The sequence below is a fragment of the Plasmodium knowlesi genome (assembly GCF_000006355.2).
Source record: "Plasmodium knowlesi strain H genome assembly, chromosome: 14".
NCBI classification, from domain to species: Eukaryota; Apicomplexa; class Aconoidasida; order Haemosporida; family Plasmodiidae; genus Plasmodium; species Plasmodium knowlesi.
In genome coordinates this window covers 1637795-1657758 of record NC_011915.2, presented here as the reverse complement: position 1 = coordinate 1657758, position 19964 = coordinate 1637795, and the positions used below count along the sequence as shown (strand labels likewise).

The window sequence follows — 19964 nt, the reverse complement described above, 5'->3', positions numbered from 1 at the left end:
CAAATTAATAAGACAAACATACAATTCATCGCACGCCATTTTTTATATGATCCCCTTAATTGTTTTAAAAAAAAGGGAAAACAGACAAATATTTCCAGCCCAGTGTAAGATGCTAATTTCTTGAAACACATCAATTGTGCCTCCATAAAATATACATTCATCTTACACTGTATAAATATACTGCCATAGAAACAAATGGAAAATTTTATTACACTTTACAGAAAAAAATGTCCGCTTCCTTCAACACTCCTATGTCAACATTTTAATATATATATATACACGTTTGTAAATCGTGAAATCTTTAAGTACGCCTTCTTGATTTGTTTAAAAAAAAAAAAAAAAAAAAAAAAAAAGGAAAAAAACGGTTAAGATGTGCAATAGGAAGAATTAAACAGTGTCTCACGTTTGTCCTACAGCCTTTTGTTTAAAAAAAAAAAAAAATTCATAATAATATCCTGAGAGCAAATTCGAAATAATTTCACCTGGCCTAGTTATTCAATATTGCTTCCCTTTTTCATTCTACCATTGGGTCTTTCCCCCCCAATCCACCTATCTCATCGTTTATTTTGTCCTCAATTTTGTTATTGACGTTGGGTTTGCTTTCGATTTTTTGACCCCCTGTCAGGTTAACCTCAGGGATAATATCTCCATTCGGCTTTTCATCACAATTTACTCCCTCTTTTAACGACATCTCCCTGTTTGCATTTTCAATGGGGCTTTCCCTCTTTTTTAAATCTCCCCCCAAGGCGCACCCATGCGGCACATTCCCCCCCTTTGCATCGACGCCATTCTCATTTTCATTTAAACCTTCTGCGTTCTTTATCACCCCGTCATTTCCCCCTAATCCGATATTCGGGATCAGCGTATTATTATCGTTACACAGAGGGATCGTTGGTTCACATTGCAATTTGCCCCCATCCGAGTTGGTCCTTTTGATGAAAGCCCTATTCTGTATGTCCTGCATTAATTTATTCCTCAGCTGAAACATGGAGCTCTTGGCGTTATCATTTTTTCTGACTATACCAATGCAGCTTTTGAGTCTGTTAATTCGCATCTTTCCAATTTCTTTGTCACTCTCTTTTGTTGCACCTTGTTCTTTGGCTACTGTTTCTTTGCTTGTTGGTGTATATTTTTTAGAGATCGGTAGATTTTTATTTTTTTTTTTCCCAAAAAAGGTGTAATATTCATCTAGTAAATTTTCATCATTTAGCATTATGGAAAACTTTTTGGGATTGGCCAAGATATCTTTGTAGCATTTGGTAAAATTATCCACGATAGAGGATAATATAATAAATATGCTTTCGAGGTTGGCACCTTTTGACATATCTTCACCCAGGTACGTACCCAACTGTTGCACAGATTTTTTCGTTTCTTCGTATCTCTTTTGTGCATTCGCATACTTCATTTCGCTATCTTGTAGAATAGTTTTCATTTTTTCTTTAAAAACTTCTTCATAGGTACATTTCAACTGTTCTCTGATATAATTTATTTCTTTATCAAGTGAAGATAGAAGAATATCTACCGTTTCGGACGACATTTTGGATGCAGCTGAAACAGAATTTAGATCATTTTCTAAAAGGTTCATATTTAAATTTCGTAAATATGTACAAAGACTAACAGTGATATAGTGCAATGAGGTGATGGTACTATCTATGGAAGATTTAAATTCGGTTAGCTTCAAAACTGATGAGAGAGTAAAACCTAGTGCGACTAAATCTTCATTTTCATTAACACCATAGTTGACATAATTGCCCCATTTGAGAACAGCATTGAGCAAAGATCTCAACCGTATGCTTGATCGCACTTCATTTACAGCTTTTTCATAGATATCCAAATCTCTGCTTATTTCATTTATCATTTTTTCATATTTTAAGGAAAATAAGCAAATTTCAATCTTACATTGACATTTGTCCATATGAACAAATGGAATTAATTTTCTTTCAACATCTCTAAAATTTTCCTCTTTCACATTTTCATTTTTCAGTTTTTGTAAAATGCCATCGCTTTCTTCTTTCGTTGGTAAAATGTGCAATATCTTTTGCAAAAATTCTGTATTCATATTTTCAAGGTCGAATACGTTTATCTTTTCTACAATTTCTTGGGTACTCATTGGAAATCGTAACAAAATTCCAATGTTTTGCGCTCTTGTTCTATCCAAAACGGTTATTAATTTTTCTTCATTGCTTTTTTTCTTCTCTTCCGTGACCTTTTTTACAATTTTTTTTTCTCCTTTTACACGAGCAAATAATTTGTGAACAGCTTTTGTGTCGATCAGATTATACTTTGATTCTTGACTCTTTATTTCGTTAAAGACAGTTCCTTCTATTTTGTGCGTTGGTAATAATTGCCAGTGTAGTTTAATTCCTAGGGGTCTTTTTTCTTCGATTTTTGCGAATTTCTTCGGTGCAAAATTCATTGGGCATTTTTTCATTCCCATTTTAGCTTTTTCTCCCATTTTTCCTTTACTTAACAGAAATGCGGGGAGGGGAGGAGGAGGGCCTGCCATTTTCTTCCCCATTTTTTTGGGCATCCCTGGCTTTGCGCTACTTTCCTTTTTTGTATCCCCTCCTGGTTCCTTCCCCTCCGTCGTCGCTTTGGGCGAGGGTCTTTTTTGTAGCGCGGATGGCAGCGGGGGTGGAGGTCTTTTTTCCTTCGCTTTCTTGAGAATAGCCTCCACGGCCTTTGCTTTCGTTTGAACCTCTCCCGCCGGTTGCTCGGGCAATTGCTTGGACAATTGCTTTGGCGTTCCCTTCACTCCTAGCTGGGGGGGTTTCACTACCACGCCTTGGTCTATTTTGGCTTCAATTTTTTGATCAATTTTTTGATCAATTTTTTGATCAATTTTTTGATCAATTTTTTGATCAATTTTTTGATCAATTTTTTGATCAATTTTTTGATCCATTTTTTCTGCCATTTTGATCTCCATTTTCTGACCCAATTTTACTTCCGCATTTTCACCCACTTTGACCTCCAGTTTTTCCCCCGCCGGCACCTCCACTTTCGAAGTTGAAACCAGGGGAGGCCCTGCAACAGACGTGGAATACCTAGACACAGTGGATCTATCACTTTCGACACTCAGCGTGGACTCAAGGCTGCTCTTCTTCATAATCACTTGGTCATACATCTTCTCCAAATCGTTTATTAGGCAATCTTTACTAGCTGCCTTGTCCACAGCAGCATTTTCATTTTTATGAGATTCCTCCTTCACATTTAAGCCACTCACTGCACGTGTAAGATGTACTGAATCATCGACAGGTTCAACCAAGAGAAGAGGCATGCTTTCGTATGTACCTACCTCGTTCGTGTCCTTTACTTTTAATTTTACCAATTCTCCACTGGGCAATTTTGCGTAAAAAAAACTACTTTCTTCTATTTTTTTTAATACATCACTTTTTTTATTAGTCTTTTCTATCACTTTTGATGGCCCATCTTTTTCCACCATGCTTTTCAGAAAACTTTCATTGTCCTCTATAATTTTTTCTTTATCTGTCTGGACCTCTTCCTTTTCGTTTTTTCTGATATCTGCTTGTTCTTTCGATTCTGCCAGATTTATTTCTTCCCTCATTTGGTAGTATGTCTTGTTGATTTCCAGCTTAGCAATTTTTATTCCGTTTATGTTTGTAATCACTTCAGAGCTGTCCTCGATTTTCACATTGTTCGTCGTGGGGTCCTTGGATTTGGCCTTACAGGGGGCATCATTTCGTTCGCCTCGTGTAACTTCATTTTGTGTACCAATTTTCACTTCACTTGGTTCTTCCCTTTTTTCCTCACTCGACGTCTTCACCATCTCGCTCTCCCTGTAGGGATGCAGTTCCTTAAGGTGCACGAGTTTCTCAGGTTCCTTAGTCCATTCTGACGCCACCTCCAAGCGATGTAGCGAACTCACCCTTCTACAAGTTTCTCCCGAAAGTATCACTTCTTTTACTTCCTCATACGCCTCTACCTGTTCATGTCCCATAAGCAAATTTCCACCGTCCTCCAATTTTTCATATACTTCCTCATTAGTACAACTGACATTTGTACTGTCTCCATAATCTACATGCCTTGCTAATTCTGTTGGTATTTTTATGCCTACCTCATGCGGGACGATTTTTTTAAATTCTTCTCTAAATTCTGGGAGCTCGTTCAATGTTGAGGAGTACCTAATGGAACTTTTTTTTTTTAAAATATGAATTCCCCATATGGAGACGATAAATGTCAAAGATTTACTTAAATCATTGTTGCATAACTTTAGGGAAAAATAAATTTTCAAATTGGACAAATGAGTTATTTTTTTTAAATACTGTACCAAAGGAATGTTCACCTTCAAAACATGATTCTTCACAAAATTGTACATACTCTCTGTGGGGTTGGTAATTACTTCATATTGTCTCTGTATATAATCCTTTAAGGAAATTAAATTTGAAAACGATCTTTTGGATGACAATAAAGAACATACGTTTTGTTTGTTTGTTAAGGAATATTTGTCTTCTCTATTTTTAAAACCGAAGAGAGATGTTAAGAGTTGCGTTATGTTCGTAGCGTTGTATTTTATTTTGGGTTCCTTTTCGGTGAAAATTGAGTAACCAGTATAATTTATCCTCGAATGTAAATCCATTTGTTTGATATTGTTATTGTTTAACTTGTTCCTGAATTCCCTCTGCTCTGGTGACGGGTAACGCTCGTTTTCTCTACGTTGCTGTAATTTCCGTTTTGTTTTTCTCCTGTGATAAGTGGGCTCATTCGTCTTGTCCATCTTATCACTGTGCTCTTCGCTCCCCTGTTCTATGCACTCTTCCTTCTCATCGGTTTCATCGTTCTCCTCCGCTTCTTCCTCGTCATTATCCTTTTCTTCCTCCCTTCTGCATTTCATCACATTATGACCGCTCCTTCCCTTCCACCATTTGGCTTTTCCCTCCTCCTCTTCTTCATCTGAATCTTCTTCTCTTCCTCCTTGTGGTTCACTCCTTCTTCCCTTTCCCCTCACGCCTGCCTCTCCCCCATTGTGATTTACCACATCGGAGGCTGAAATGGCAGTACGTCTTCCTCGAAGACCATACACAGCAAGCTCCGAATCATTCGACTCGAAGGATTTATTTTTTTCGAAATTTTTCAACGATCGTAAATCTTCCATTTTGTTGTGACTCTTTAAATTCCTTTTGTACGCTTTCATGCAGTCTCTTTTGCTAGCAGACTCCAAAATGATAGACAGCTTCATGCCATCCGGAATGTAGCTTTGATAATTGCTGTTAATGTCCATGTCTTCTTTCCTTATGTGCAAAATTTCGGATGAGGCCTTTTTTAAAAAACCAGTATGGAAAGAATAAGAACTTGAAAATCCTTTATGAAATTTTTCTATATTTTTGTGTCCAATTAATATGAGAATATCTCCACATATTATGTGTTCCTTGGGATTCCCTTCAGAATCATGTGTGAAATCGATTGTCACATATTTTTTTTTGTTTTTCTCGTACGATGACACTACGTTGTAACTTAGGTTGTTACATTTTAAAAAGTATTCATATCCTGATTTGGCACAAGATGCTCCTTTATTTTGATCTTCTCCTTTTTTCTGTTTTTTTTTTCTATTTCTCCTTAAAAAATCGTAAATTTTTTTTTCCTTCCATTTGCTGCCTTTTTTATGCTCCGCTTCTTCCATTTTCGACGCATCGTAAATGGGTTTCTTCATCAAGGGGGAGAGCGATTCATTCGATTTGATCGAGCTCGTATTCTTCTTTTGCGAAAGAGATGTGCACGACTTCGTCTTCATCTTCGCGTTGGTCTTCACTTCCCCGTTGGCAATTATCTTCCCGTTGGTAATTATCCTCCCGTTGGTAATTATCTTCCCTTTGGACATTCCCCTTTGAATATTGTCACTGTCTGGAATGCCCTCATTTTTGTATCTGTACATGTCATCTACCGATGTTGGTTCGGGCGAAACTGAACTAAGTGATCTGGCAGAATAGTACTTCCCCCCATGTTGTCTTATTCTGTGCGTGACTGGGCCCTTTCCGCTGCGAAGGTCGAATGGACGTTGCTCCACTTCTCCTTCTCCCTCACTTTGTTTGACCTCCACACTTCGTTCATTAATTGGCGCACTAGACGAATTGGCCGAGTTGGATCGATCAGATCGATTGTCCGTATCAAATGATGCTCTCTCGCAGCTGTCACTGCACCCATTTGAGCCCTTCCTTAATTTGTAATCAGAAGATTTCTTCCTCAATTTATTTGTCACGCATGTAGTTGGTTCATAGGTCCTATTTATAAAAATATTGTTCGCGCCGAGATCATCCTTCTGTATGCTTAATCTTCTAGGTCCTTCACTTTCTCCGTATGGAATTTTATTCTTGCTTGATTTTCTACCCACGGGTTTACATACTTCGCAGATATTACCATTCCTGTTTTTCACGCTACCTGCCGAGTAGATCACCTCGTTGGAGTAATCACTAGTACCCCTTCCTTTCAAGATATCATTCGAATCGCGCTCATTTGGAGTTCCTCGTTTTAACTTTCCCTTGAGGGAGGGGTCTTTGTAAAATGTTTCATCCTGATGAAGACCTCCTCCTTTTGATTCTTCACTTTCCGTGTAGTCCTCATTCGACTCATCAACCTCGGAACATTCGTTAGGGTTCCTCCATTGGTCATCACGTTGGTTTTCACTTCTCCTACGAACTTCCTTATCACTTCGCTCACTACCTGATTTGCCGCTTACACTTTCATCCTCGCTTGTTCCTTCACCTGTGGATCCCTCCCCCCCATCGCTGTCGCAGCAGCAATCGGACAGAACCTCCAGGTGAAATTCATGATTATCTTTGTAAATAATTTCATACACCTCTACTGAAACGGAGCACATTACGTAGTCGCTAAAAATAATGCTCTTCAACTTAAAAGGAACATTTTCGACTTTCTTATTTTTATTTTTCATTAATTCATAAACGTAAAAAAAATATCTTTTGTGAGAAGATTTCCAGTAGTCAAATGGTATCCAAAAATGGTGGTCCTTCACTTTATTATTACTTTTGTAATTTTCTCTGTTTGTTAGATCAAATCCCCAGGAGTTTGAACATTTGGTCTTCTTCCTATCCTGTGAATTTGCAACGTCATTATCGTATTCTACACTTTTCTCCCCCAAATTTAATGTATGGTATTGCATTTTGTTAAAATCACTGATGGCGTTACGCGATTTATATTCGTCCGTGGCGAGCGTCATATTGCCTCCGTTGAAATGGTTGTCATATGTGCGGTAATCTTCCTTGTCACCGTTCCTAAAATTGTAGATATGCACAAAATCAGAGGTTTCTCTTTTGTTCCTACAAGTATCTTTCTCGAGGAACTTATCATTATAACTATTGTTGCGAAGGGAGGTGTCTTCCTCATTATCATATGTGCTTCCAAATCTCCTCTCATATTTGTCTCTTTGCAGATTTGTCGTTCTATTATTAGGCAAGATGGGAGGATGACCCCCCATTTGAACCTTTGCTCTCTCTAACATGTTACACGTGTCGTCCGATTTTTCTTCGTTAGAATAGGTCTCATATTTGTTTCCAAAATAGTTTGAAGAAATATTCGCGTTGATGTTATCCTCCTCATCCTCCTTATCACTGTTACTTATTTTTGACGACTTGTAAAGGATCTCTTGAATTTGAGAAAAGGTTAGTGTGTTATCTACGACTAGCATGACACAAGAGAAAATTAACAAAATGAAGGAGCTAATTTTATGGTAATTAATAATGGCAAAGTTGTCCTTCTTATTAAAGTTCAGCCAAAATAAAACTGAGCTACAGATACTTAAAATGTATTTCAAATTTGGGTATTCCTTTTCTCCAAAGTTATAATCCATAATTTGTGAGTCAAAAAAATTTTCATATTCCTGTTCTAAGGTTAAGCTACTCCCATGAATATCCCATATGACATACGATTGATAAAGCATAGCACTGGGGGATTTTCCAAAGGTACTTAAATCGTAGTAACATTCATTTATTTTAATTAAATTTTTGTATTCAAAATTCTTGGGATTTTTTTTTATGTCTACCTTCTTTAACAAATAATCTATATTTGCAAAAACATTCTTGTTATACAGCTCTAATCCTTTGTAGTAATAATTAATAGGAGGCTCATTCAGGTATTCACTGGAAATTCTCTCTAACACCTTTATGTAATTGGACAAATGGTATACATTGTTGATTTGTAGCTCTACATTCTTTGGTAATCTCCACGGTTTTTTCATCACTAGCAATCTTTTGGATATTTGGAACAAGTATGTTTTTGTGTACTTGTGTCTGATCTCATCGGGCACAAGCATATAATTCGTTAAATTCAGCCCCCTTATTGGATTGTGCTCCTTGTTTCGAGGAGGATTACGAATCCTACCCGTGTTGTTGAGACTGACCATCTTTTGGTGTCTACTGTCACTTTTGTTTTCGCTTCCGTCCCAGCTTCCACTGTAACTTCTCATCTCCCATCTGTTCTCCTCTCTTTTTCCATTTCCAAAATGGTCGAACACGATGTCGCCACTCTCGTTCACGTTATCATCTGATAGGTCCTTCTGGACGAAGTTCCTGAAGCATATCACGTTCTCATCGTTCTCTTCGGAATTTTCAATGTTCCAAAGTGTTTCCTTTTCAACTTTTTTTTTTCTGCTAAAGGATTTAATTCGTCGGGTATCCATTTTGCCAAAAGGTTGATGATAAACTGTGTTCATTCCATATCCTGTCTCCTCTTCCTCCTTCTCTTTTTCATTTGCTCTGCGCTTATGATCTTTCTTTTCTGTTGTTCCTTTTACGTTTCCTTCGAGGTGATTTCTCATGCTAAATGCTTTTCACGTGATTTTCTTTCTTTTTCTTTTTCTTTGGCATGGAAAATTGTCATCATAAGAGTTCTTGCAGGGGGGGTTTACTGGACGCATTGAACCTTGATTGGTCCGCAATTTGGTCGTTACACTACACAACTGCTACTCTGCTTCGTTTTGCAACTTTCCTCACCTCGTTTGTGCTATGCATTATTGGCTTTAAATAATGGTAGTCAACATTGTTTTCTCTTGCCCTTTTGTCAAGCGCTTCCTTTTGCACAGTTTCTTTCGTGTATATATTTCTTCCTTTATTTGCTTTAATGTCCCCTTTTCTGTGCGACAGTTGGGTAATATAAAGCGCTTCTCCTTATTTGCTTTTGTGATATTACACCGTTATCGATTTGTATTTTAATATTTCAGTTTGAATGGCTTTCAACGAAAAAAAAAAAAAAAAAAAAAAAGGGTTTTATGATCCTCTGACTACTTCGATTGGATAGGATAGTCGCTTACCATATGATACAGCAAGATTGTTTGTTCGAACTGGAAGGAGTTGATACATTCGTGACTTCGTACACATGAATACATAAATGTATGTATTATTTTGGAGAAAAAAAAAAAAAAAAATTTTTTTTTTTTTTTTTTTAGTCCAAAAAATTTGCCATATATTTGAATAGTTTACCGGCGTAACTGTTCAAGCAAGTATTTTTTTATTTTCAATTTTGATAAAATGTGTTTTGCTTTAGGACATGTACACCGTGGGGTAGTTCAAGGATGTGAACAGCGGATGGTTGGTGAGTGACAGAATAGGAAAGGGAAAGCAAGGAAAAAAAAAAAAAAGAAGTAACTTTTAAAATAATGGATACAGAGAAATAGTAAACAAAATTGTAAATATTCCTTAGCGTAGTGAATTAAGCTGTGACATATCCATATAAGCACTAAAACACATTGCCGAAACGGACGAATGAATAGGGGGAAAAAGAAAAAAAAGACCACATAACGGAGGTGCAAATTTTAATAAGCATTAAAACACAAACGACAAAAACGGAAATATTGTTGTGAAGGTATTTTTTCCATTGCTTTCCCATAATTTGTGATTAATGGCAAGAATAATATAGGAGGACAAATGTATAAAAATCGTGAAGCTCATTTGTCAGAAGAAAATTGCGACGCTGTTGCAGCAGGTTTTCCCGTCCACCGGAAAAAAAAAAAATAAAGTGACATTCCCTACGCAACAAACGAGCAAGGGAGCAAAACAGTCAACAAACAAACATGTTAATCAGATTAAACAGATTAAAAGATCATAAACAAACAGCCGCGCAAACAAAACGAACAAATTTTGAACATTGTGGTCGTGCCAAAATGTCTCTGAACAGAAAAAAAAAAAAAAAAAATGGCAACCTTGTGTACATTTGGTAACAGAAATTTTACAAAGTTGTCAAGCACAAAGGCAAGGATAAATGACGATGCGTACACGTATGAAAAACATGTATGTATCGCTACGTATGTAAATGTGCATATTTATACGTACAAAATGTGTGCCATTTCGAGGTTACTTGAAATTTTGAATTAACTTCAATATTGTGGCTATCTCTTCGAGTTGTTAAAAGGTACATACTTTATTCCAGTAAAAATGTAACATTTTGACGATTTCACGTATTTATTTTATTTTTATTTTTTTAAACAAATGAGGTGGAAAAAAGACGGACGCACAGGAGGGCCATGTACGCTTATTTCTCTGCGCCCTTTTTGCGCGTCCTTTAAATTTGTTCCCAAAAAAGTTCTGAGGATGCAAAAATTGGCATAAACGAAAAAAAAAAAAATAAAATAAAAACGAACGAAACTGAACGAAACAAAACGAAAAGAAGCAAAATGCCAAGTAGAATTTAAGTCACAAAACTTTGACCATTCTGCATTTTTTTTTTTTTTTTTTTTCGTATGTGAAATGTTTTAAATTATGGCAAAAATTAATGCTACCAAGCCCGCCAATATTTAAAAGCGACATGACAAGCAGCCAAACTGAGTAACAGTGTAAAAAAAAAAAAAAAAAATGCTTTTTCCCTTTTACACGTAAATGCCTATTATACACATATACCCATCCATAAAAAAGGCATAGCGCGTAGCACTTTCAGAGAAAAAAAAAAAAAAAAAAAAAAGGAATTATAAATCATAAATAGGTATAAGCCAATGTGAAGTAAAATTTTACGTCCTCTTGGTCACTAGTCATGGTTTGGCTCGTCCATTTTTTCATTTTTCATTTTTTTTTTTTTTTTTTATTCTCATAGAGAAATGTGATTTGGGCCAGAAATAAATGTGCATAATTATGCAAACTGATTTCAGTTTTGCGCGTAGAGCGTTAGCAAAAAACTTGTTACTTCATTTGCTCCTCCTGCTCATTTCATGTGATATACTTTTTTCATTTTATATTTTTTAACGAATAAAATTGCACACCGATGCAACGTTGGCAATGGTGAGAACTTTCGCTATCCCACTTCACATCCTCAATATGAAGCAAAACATGCTTATTGATGCCCATCGTATCGAGCGGGTGTGTAGGGAAGAGAAAAATAATTTATTTGTTTTTAATTTGTAAAATGCTAAACGGAAAACAAGCAAAAAAAAAAAAAAAAAAAAAAAAAAAAACCTTTCCACATAGACTACACTGAGGGTTACACCTGCCTGATGTTTTGTGTCCCCCCTTTTATTTCTAATATTATCAGTCGAGCTGCCTGCAAAAAGATGTTGTACGTATAGAAGGTTGCCTACAAAAGAACGAACTGTTTGCATAACATTTCCTTCTATGTATGCTTAGGTGAATACGAAGATTGCTCACATTTTCACTTGTTTTCTTTATCCCCCTACAATGGGAAAAGGAGAAAACTCCATTCATAGGCTATTAGTATTAATTTAAAGGGAGAGCATGGCACAAATGTGCAGGTTCCCTAAGCCGTGGAAACTTTCATGTGAAGAAATTTTACTTATTTCTTTTTGCCAAATTTCTTTTCTTTCTTGCCAGAATATAATGTATTACCTTTTAAAAGTGTTAACTCTGTTCCAAAGCACTTCAAAGAATGGAATGTTCCAAAGAGGTCGAAATGACTCAGTGGAACACGAAAAAATGGAAAAGAGGCCATCACCCCAATTTTCCAAGTACACCCTAAATGTGTTTATAAAAACTGATAAACTATTTAGACTCTTCTCTTAAATGGGCATCCCCCCTCTTGTTATTTGAATGCAATTCGTACGTAAACCACTCTCCTCGTGTAAGTAGTATATGCTTTAAGAGCGCATACAAATCCATAGAACGCTTCTTTCAAATAACACTTTTTGGTTACCCTTCGCATTTAAAACCGTTTTCAGTTTTAAGCTAGCCATTTTAGGAAAGCAGTTCCGAGTAAGTGGAAACAGCTCCTCCCAATAACAAAAATCATATGTTGATTTTCCTTTACGAATATTGTCATATGTGCATTTATCATACTTCTTTCCGTTGTTTGTAAGTATTACAAAAAGGTCTCCCCGTTTTTCTCACCGTTGGCGGAAAATTTTTTTTAGAGTGTTTCCTATAGCCGATTGCGTCATATTCCTTACATCTTAATGATTTGGAGAAATACAACGTGTTCCTGGCAGTTTTTCAACGCATAAGGAGAAAAAAAAAAAAAATATATATATATAGATATGTAATTTATATGTATATGCAATGTTGGTACAAATGTATGTGGCGCCCCCGATCCGCTTGCAAACATTTGTGCCAACCCGTCCTGCGTCATAAATTTAAAAAATAGAACCTGAAACGAATCGATATAAAAAGTAAACCTCGTGGAATATTTTATGTTAATTTTCAAAAAATATATATAAATAAAATAAAGCTATCCTTCGTGGGGTAAGCGAAGAGTATCTCATTGTATATGGTAGAGCAAGCCCAAAACGATTTCTGATTTCTGATAAAATTTTATTACCCCATTTGGGATACCCTGAAATGCTATTTAAATAACATTTTCCGTTTTGTGTTGCCACCAAACTCTATTAGCATGTGTTCTGTAGTGCCAATTTGACAGAGCAAAGGCGTGAACAGGAGAAGCACGAACATATAACGAATGCAATAAAAATTTCATTGACCATTACCACCAAACGGAAATATAATTCGCTTCTCCCATTAGTAGCACAGGCCGGTGCCAAGAGTGGAAGTAAGGACATACAACAAGGCAAGCAGGGAGGAAGAGCTTGAAGGAAAAGGTACGAACACGGACTGAAGTCTATAAAAACATATCTAAACACATTTAAGCGACCGGAAGTAGGCCCATATAAAAGTGCGGAGATGGATGCAGACCGTGTTCGACGTGGATGAGGCTCGTCTGAAATTTTTTCTTTCCGCCTTTCTTTTTTTTTATTTTCTACATATTCGAACAGTTGTCGCAAGAATAAAGCTACTGTGGTGTCATCGTCAATAGCTTACCTTTGAATTTATGGCATAAAAAGGGAAGGCTAATAATTTTTGCAAAATACTTGTAATAAGATAGAAGAGGTTGCTGCAGCACATCTGCATGTGAAGAAGCGGTCGAAGGTAATTTGGCTCGAATTCCGCAGCGGCAGCAAATAGGCACTTTTTATGGACTGCTAAAAAGAGATTGTATTCCCCTGGCCACTAAAACCACACCAAGGGGAAGAAGGCACAAGTAAAAAGAGGACAAAACATTTGATAGGGGAACAGCTCACGTACTGCAAGTACCCCCATAAGGATTACGAAGATACAAAAATGAAAAAAGAGTTTAAGGAATACAATGAAAAGAACTTCCGGAACATTCAATTTATTTACGATTTTTTGGATAAGACTGGAATGAAAAATAGTGTGGAGGCATTGAAGAACGAGAGCAAAATAAATTACGTAAGGGATTATGACAAGTATTTTTTAGAGAATGGCAGCAAGTATGAAGCGGACGAGTATACGAACAATCCAGATGAGAAAGTAGCAGATAATTCAAGCAATGTTCCAAGTGATAACAGAAGTGACAGTCTCAGTGACAATTTGAGCGACGACTTTGAAATTGATCGCGACTTTTTTATCCACACGATTGAGAAAATGAAGAATACAGCTTTGTGTAAAGCTATAGACATATTCGAATGCGCATTAAAAAGTAGTAACAGCAGTTGTAAGGATGCCAAGGAAAAGGAGAAAAAAAAAATGGACAGTGCAGAAAAGGGGAACTGTTTCCAAAACGGCGAGACCTTTCCCGACTATAAAAATTTTTTCACAGAATCTTCAGGTGATAATTTCGTAGGGATGAAAAAAGAGCACAACGCATATAGTCAGGATAACGTGCAAAATGACTGTACAAATATTGGTGAATATATAGGAATTTCTGACAAAATAGAAAACCAGACCAAAGGCGACATGGATAATCATAGCAGAAAAGCTAAAGATGGATGCATACTAAAAAAGCTGGCCGAAAATTTGAAGGACATATCTTCGTTATCGAAAAACCATTTGAAGTTTCCCTCATCAATAGATGGGAAGTTACGAGCGGGGGTAAGCAGCAAACATGACTTAACCCCTACAGGAAAACCGAACGATGAAGTGGATGAAAATACGTCCAAATACGAGGCGATGTTGGACCAAGAAAAAAGCAGCATTGGCAATTTCCCCTACATGTTTGAAAGCGTTGAGGGTGCATATTCGTCCTGCGAGAAGGGAAAAAATTACTACTTGAGTGGGAAAAAGAGCAAAAGTATGAATGGGGAAGGCGGCAGAACGGTACCTAACAACGCAGGAACGGACAGCCATAACGCAAGGGACGTGCAGAACTGGGACAGCTTCTTCACGTACGAAAGGGAAATCTGCAGAGAGTTGAAAGTAAAATACAGCGGCGGTGCAAAAGGCAAAAACGAAAACAACAACGGGGATGACAACTACATCGGATCGACGTCCAACATTTTAGTTGTAAAATATGTGGACATATATAACCTGGACACATGTCAAAATATGAGATTCGAGAATATAATTTTTTTCAAACATTTTTTCCCAATCCTGCTGCTGGTAGGGTACGCAGATGGCAACGTGAAACTTCTTTTAATACTCTACGAGAAAAGCGACAATGAAAATAATGCAGAGGAATGCATTCACATAATCAAAGAGTTGGACCATCTATCCCTAAGCTCACCCATAATGTTTATCGATATAAACTACAAGGATAATATATTTATCGTGTCCACAATGAATGGAGATATATTTATATGCAAGATAAATATGAGCAATCTATCCATTTTAACAGAAAATGTTGAATTAAATCACTCCATTGATGATATAAAGAAGAATGTGAGAACGGACGAAAGATATATTAGCATTATAAGAAATTTAACGTATCATAATAAGTACTCCATCAAGTGTGTATTTAATCAGGATTATTCACTTTTCTGTTCCATAGCAAATGATAAAAATTTAATTATTTACGAAAAAATTACGAGTGAAAATGATATGTCCGTAATTTATGAAAAAAAAAAAGTTATAGGATTGCCTCAAGTACCAACAAGTGTTCTGTGGGTCAAGGAAAATAACAACAAAGAAATGATAATCACCAGCATGCTAAGTAGCAATCATGTACTTTGTATAAACAGCAAGACCTACAACGTAGTGGATAAAATTTACCTATTTGAAGAAACAGACAAATATAATATCCTCAATTTAGAATATAATAAAAATAAAAACATTTTGGTGATATGCACGGATACGTCTATCATTTTTGTCTACTCCTTTATTAGCAAATCGATTATTAGAAAAATTTATGGATGTGTTTTAAATTCCCTTTCTTTTCCAACAATTGAGGTAGACATAAACGGAAATAACATTTATATCACGTCAGACGATAAAGCGAATGGTACCCACATTTTAATTTTTGACATAAAAAGCGGAAACATCATTGATGCTATTAATAATGGCTATAAAATCAGATGCTTTCAATTGTTAAAAAGTTATATTTGCCCATTTTCCAGTGAAACCAATTCGAATAACATTGAAGAAAATAAGAAATCCTTGCTTATCTTGGGATCCTTTGACAAGAAAATACATTTTTACTCTAACTAAAAAGGGGAATTACAAATTTTTGCATTTCCCCAAAGTGTCATGTGTGCTGCTAATTTGTGACAAGTTTAATAGCTCATTATGGTGTACCTTCCTCCACACATGTATACCAAACCAGTGCACCCTCTTCTTCATTCAAAACCAAGGCAACTGAGTAGTAGAGATGTGGTTACTCTCCGTTTGAAGTTATCCACACCGAGAGAAACCACTACGCTGTTCTACCTACGTGATGACCTTATTTACACACCATCGTGTACCACTCTCCTGCGAGACAGTGCCTTTTTATTCTATTTTTAGTATGCCCTCATTTCTGCCAGACAGATTTGCGCCCGTCGAACACATTTCGAATGTGGACATATCAGTTTCCTGCTTCTTCTTCTTCTTTTTTTTTTTTTTTTTTGTGATCCCTTGGACAGTCCAAAAATTCTTTTTTTTTTAGTTTTCATGGCAAAAAAAAAAATTTCCAATGTGTAAAGAAAAAAAAAAAAAAAAACTTACAATTTTGTCCGTACTACATCGGACGAATGTAACAATTTGAACCGTGATTATTAATCAAACCATGTATCTAAAATATGTCCCTTCCCTTAAATGCATCATTTCAATCCTTTTAATTCGTTGTATAAAAGGGGAATGATAATTTTTCATAAAGAGGTTAATTGTGTCACGCTTCACAAAGCGCAAATATAATCATTTTTTGCATGTTCTGGTGTTTTTTTTTTTTTTTTTTTTTTTTTTTTTTTTCAGTTAGTAGCATGTTCTTCCAATCGTGCCATTATGTGTATGTACAATATTTGGAGAAGAAAAATATTACAAACAGGGTGACCTAGAAAAATGTGTAGACGCGTGAATCATGGGAGAGGCCAATTAAGAACAACCACACGAAGATGAGAAGTATGTACAGAATTGGCAAATGTGTTCCAAAGGTAATGATAGGAAAAAAAAAAAAAAAAAAAAAAAAAAAAAAAATACGGAGAATTGTACGAATGTGAAAACATAGCAACATCGAAATTTATAAAAATACAAATTTCAAGTTAAGACGCTCCAGTTTTGTTTCCCCCTTCTGTTTGTAAATTCGCCTTTTCGCGCGCTGTCATTTTATTTGATCTATTTTTTTTCTCTCTTTTGAATCTGTTAGTATGTTTCGACACTTTGGGCTTGTTCACTCTGTTTATTAAGCACATTCTTTTGATTGAGCACACCTGTTCCAATCACTATAAACGCCTTGTATTCCCACTGACCTCGCCACTGGAACCATCAAATCGAATTTCTAACGCATACACTAATAAAATGTCATTTCACTTTTTCAAAGCATGGTGTCTAATATTCCTGTATTCTTATTTTAAAATACAAATTGAGTGTCATGTGGATGATCCAAAATTACCAGAATGTGATGTCTCCATCGACACGGCAATTTGTATTAATAACGGGCAAAAAATCCTGTTGCCCGAGGCAAAGCCATATGGTGAGTATATCCCCTGAATAGTTGCTCCTTTTTTTTTTTTTTTTCTGAAAAATTGGCCATGCATTTTTACCTTTCCGAGATAAAAATGCATACACATCAAAATCACATGTAGATATATATATATTGCGTGCCTCAATCTGTAACAACTCCAACTTTTCTCCATAGGCATCTCCGCTCACATAAACTTTGACAACATATCTGCAGTGGACGCAAGTGGCAACAGAAACCATGCCGTGGGAAATTTCTTCGCCTCCACTGGCTTTGGCGGTATCGGGAACTCTTCTTTGTTCAGAAAAAATTACATTTACATTCCCCATTCAGACGAATATTTCAAAACGGTCGATTTTTCCTACACCTTTTTTATCTACCTTCTGGAGGATGAACAGTCCATGTAGGAAAAAGAAATAAACTGAGGCGCTTCACACAGGGGTTGCTTGTCACCCGAGAGCAAATCACTCGTACATGAGTATGTAAATGCATATAGGGGGTGCAACATACACGCATGAACTAATTTCTATGTCCTTCCATTTGAAGAAAGAACAACGTAGAAGAAATGTTTTGCCCCGTCATACACAAGGTATGCCCCTTCGCCTATTTTGGCTCTCCATTCTTTTTGAAATTAGTTTCTCTACACTAATTAAGAATACTCTTTTCCTTCATCTCCCTACCACCTGCAGGGGATCGTAAAAGACAAGATACAGGAATCCTCCCCGGCTATATTAATAAATGCAAAGGTATTAGAGAAAAAAAAAAAAAAAAAAAAAAGGAATCACAATTAAGAAATGACAAAATGTTAGAAAGAGAGTATGTTGTGCTTTTACAGCCCTATTTGTGAGTACCCCCTTTCTTAATTCGAGGGGCCTTCAATCGTGCAATCGCCGTCCTCACAAAGCATTTCGGTTTATTTTCCCACGTACACGTGGGTATATACCCATACGTACATGCATCTGCATGTATAAGTAGTCGCCTACACGCACGCATCAAACACTAACAACTTCATGCGCTCCCATATGCCCCCTGAACGCACAAAACTATCACTTGTATTGCCCCTTTTCCACAGATCGGACGAATTAAAATCGTTTTGAGCACTTCTTCTAGCACGAACTCGGGTGACTGAAAAAAAAATGAAATAGTTAAACAGTTCTAAACTGATATTACGTCGGTCCATTTTGCTTTGTTTTTCGAAATTATTATGAATCGCTTAACCCACCCCCACCCCCACCCCCATGTGATATATGCAAAAATATGTGTCTAACTTGCGACACCCTTGTGCATATACCTAAAATGCTCATGCGAAAAAAAAAAAAAAAAAAGTGTATGCAGAGCTAAGCATGGTCATATGAGCACCCCCAAATAACATTTTCCTGAACAGCGGGAGAAGAATTTTTGAGCAATTTCAGATTAAGGCATCACCAATGGTATCACATTGCAGGTATGGTTCGCAGAAGTAGGCGCTACGGATTGGTGGAGCCTGCTCGTTCAGGCTTAAATGTGTGTACATATAAATATATAAATATATACATATGTGTATATATATATGTGTGTATTTTTTCTTCTGCCCTTGCGCTGCAACAGTCGTCAGACACATAAACCACGTAAGACTCTTCGTGAACGGAATCCTGGACTCAAGTTTTCTAACCGAAGGTCGTGCATACATGCGTGCATACGCGTGTACATCTCCACAAGTGCATGAATGAGCAAATTGGGACATTCCCCATTTGTTCAATTTCACAACCAATGTATATGCATTGCGGCGTAATTATATACGCCCCATTTGTCTATCAGCCTTCCTTCCATGGACATTTCGTGCAATGATTGTTCACTACTGCGTCGAAAAAAATTTGTGCAATCACGTATGTATCTTCCAATTTCACTTTAGGGATAACAAAAACGAACGACTTCCCGATATACATAGGAGGAGCACCATATTCAGTAGAGTCTTGTGATTTCCCATTTCTACTGGACGAATTAAAAGTTTATAATTTGAGTATCGGAGTGGACCACATTCAGAGTGAAGCAGCAACAACTCTAAACGGAATAGAACCATCATTCATCTACTTTGGTTGTTTTCATTGCGATATTAACAGTGCTATTCTGTCTTGTCCGAATAATTATCATTTATGCAATAAGGTGGAATTATACATCGGGGTTTACAATGTGATGAGGAAGTTCTCCCTAAATATAAATAACCTGATTTTGCCCTTCTCCCCCGAGAACCACATGGGCATAGGTGTGTGTTGTGCCGATATATGAGGCTCATTGGAGAAAACATCATTCGGTAGAGCCTCATTTGGGGGGTAATAATTTGCCCTGCGGAAACAACTGTCTATCTTTTTTTCGCCCCACCCTTTTGTATACATGTTAATACATTGAAAGGAAAGACGTAGATATATGTACATGTGGGAAAAAAAAAAAAAAAAAAAAAATACATGTACAATTCTACACTTTCCGTTCCTTCCATGCCGAGCTCACTCAAATTAAAATTGTAAAGTTTTTCTTTTCATTTCTGTTTCTCCTTTCCCGAAGTTGATGGCATCCACATATATACATGTGCGTGTGTGTAATTTTTTCCCGCTGTTCATCCTGCCGAGTCATTGCGTGTAGCTGTTTTTCCTTTCCTTGCTCCTTTTGTCCATATATAAATGCGCAGCTCTTTTCAGTTCCCC

General features: G+C 36.6%; 3 protein-coding genes across 3 annotated transcripts; 2 read left to right on the top strand and 1 right to left on the bottom strand.

The window, feature by feature from the left end:
* Positions 1–514: 514 nt before the first annotated feature.
* PKNH_1438600 (formin 2, putative) lies at positions 515–8785 on the bottom strand (the record flags this gene model as incomplete). The annotated part of the gene is made up of 1 exon (XM_002262229.1): positions 515–8785. One exon carries the CDS (start codon positions 8783–8785, stop codon positions 515–517), a length of 8271 nt encoding a protein of 2756 aa, XP_002262265.1.
* A 4732-nt stretch (positions 8786–13517) lies between these two features.
* PKNH_1438500 (WD repeat-containing protein, putative) lies at positions 13518–15839 on the top strand (the record flags this gene model as incomplete). Its single annotated transcript, XM_002262228.1, has 1 exon — positions 13518–15839. The coding sequence occupies one exon, from the start codon at positions 13518–13520 to the stop codon at positions 15837–15839; it is 2322 nt and encodes a 773-aa protein (XP_002262264.1).
* Positions 15840–17123: 1284 nt separating this feature from the next.
* Positions 17124–19551, top strand: PKNH_1438400 (secreted ookinete protein, putative; the record flags this gene model as incomplete). Its single annotated transcript, XM_039113663.1, has 8 exons — positions 17124–17298; positions 17464–17689; positions 17833–17875; positions 17976–18032; positions 18359–18407; positions 18671–18730; positions 18874–18942; positions 19178–19551. The coding sequence occupies 8 exons, from the start codon at positions 17124–17126 to the stop codon at positions 19549–19551; spliced, it is 1053 nt and encodes a 350-aa protein (XP_038970033.1).
* Between the last annotated feature and the right edge of the window lie 413 nt (positions 19552–19964).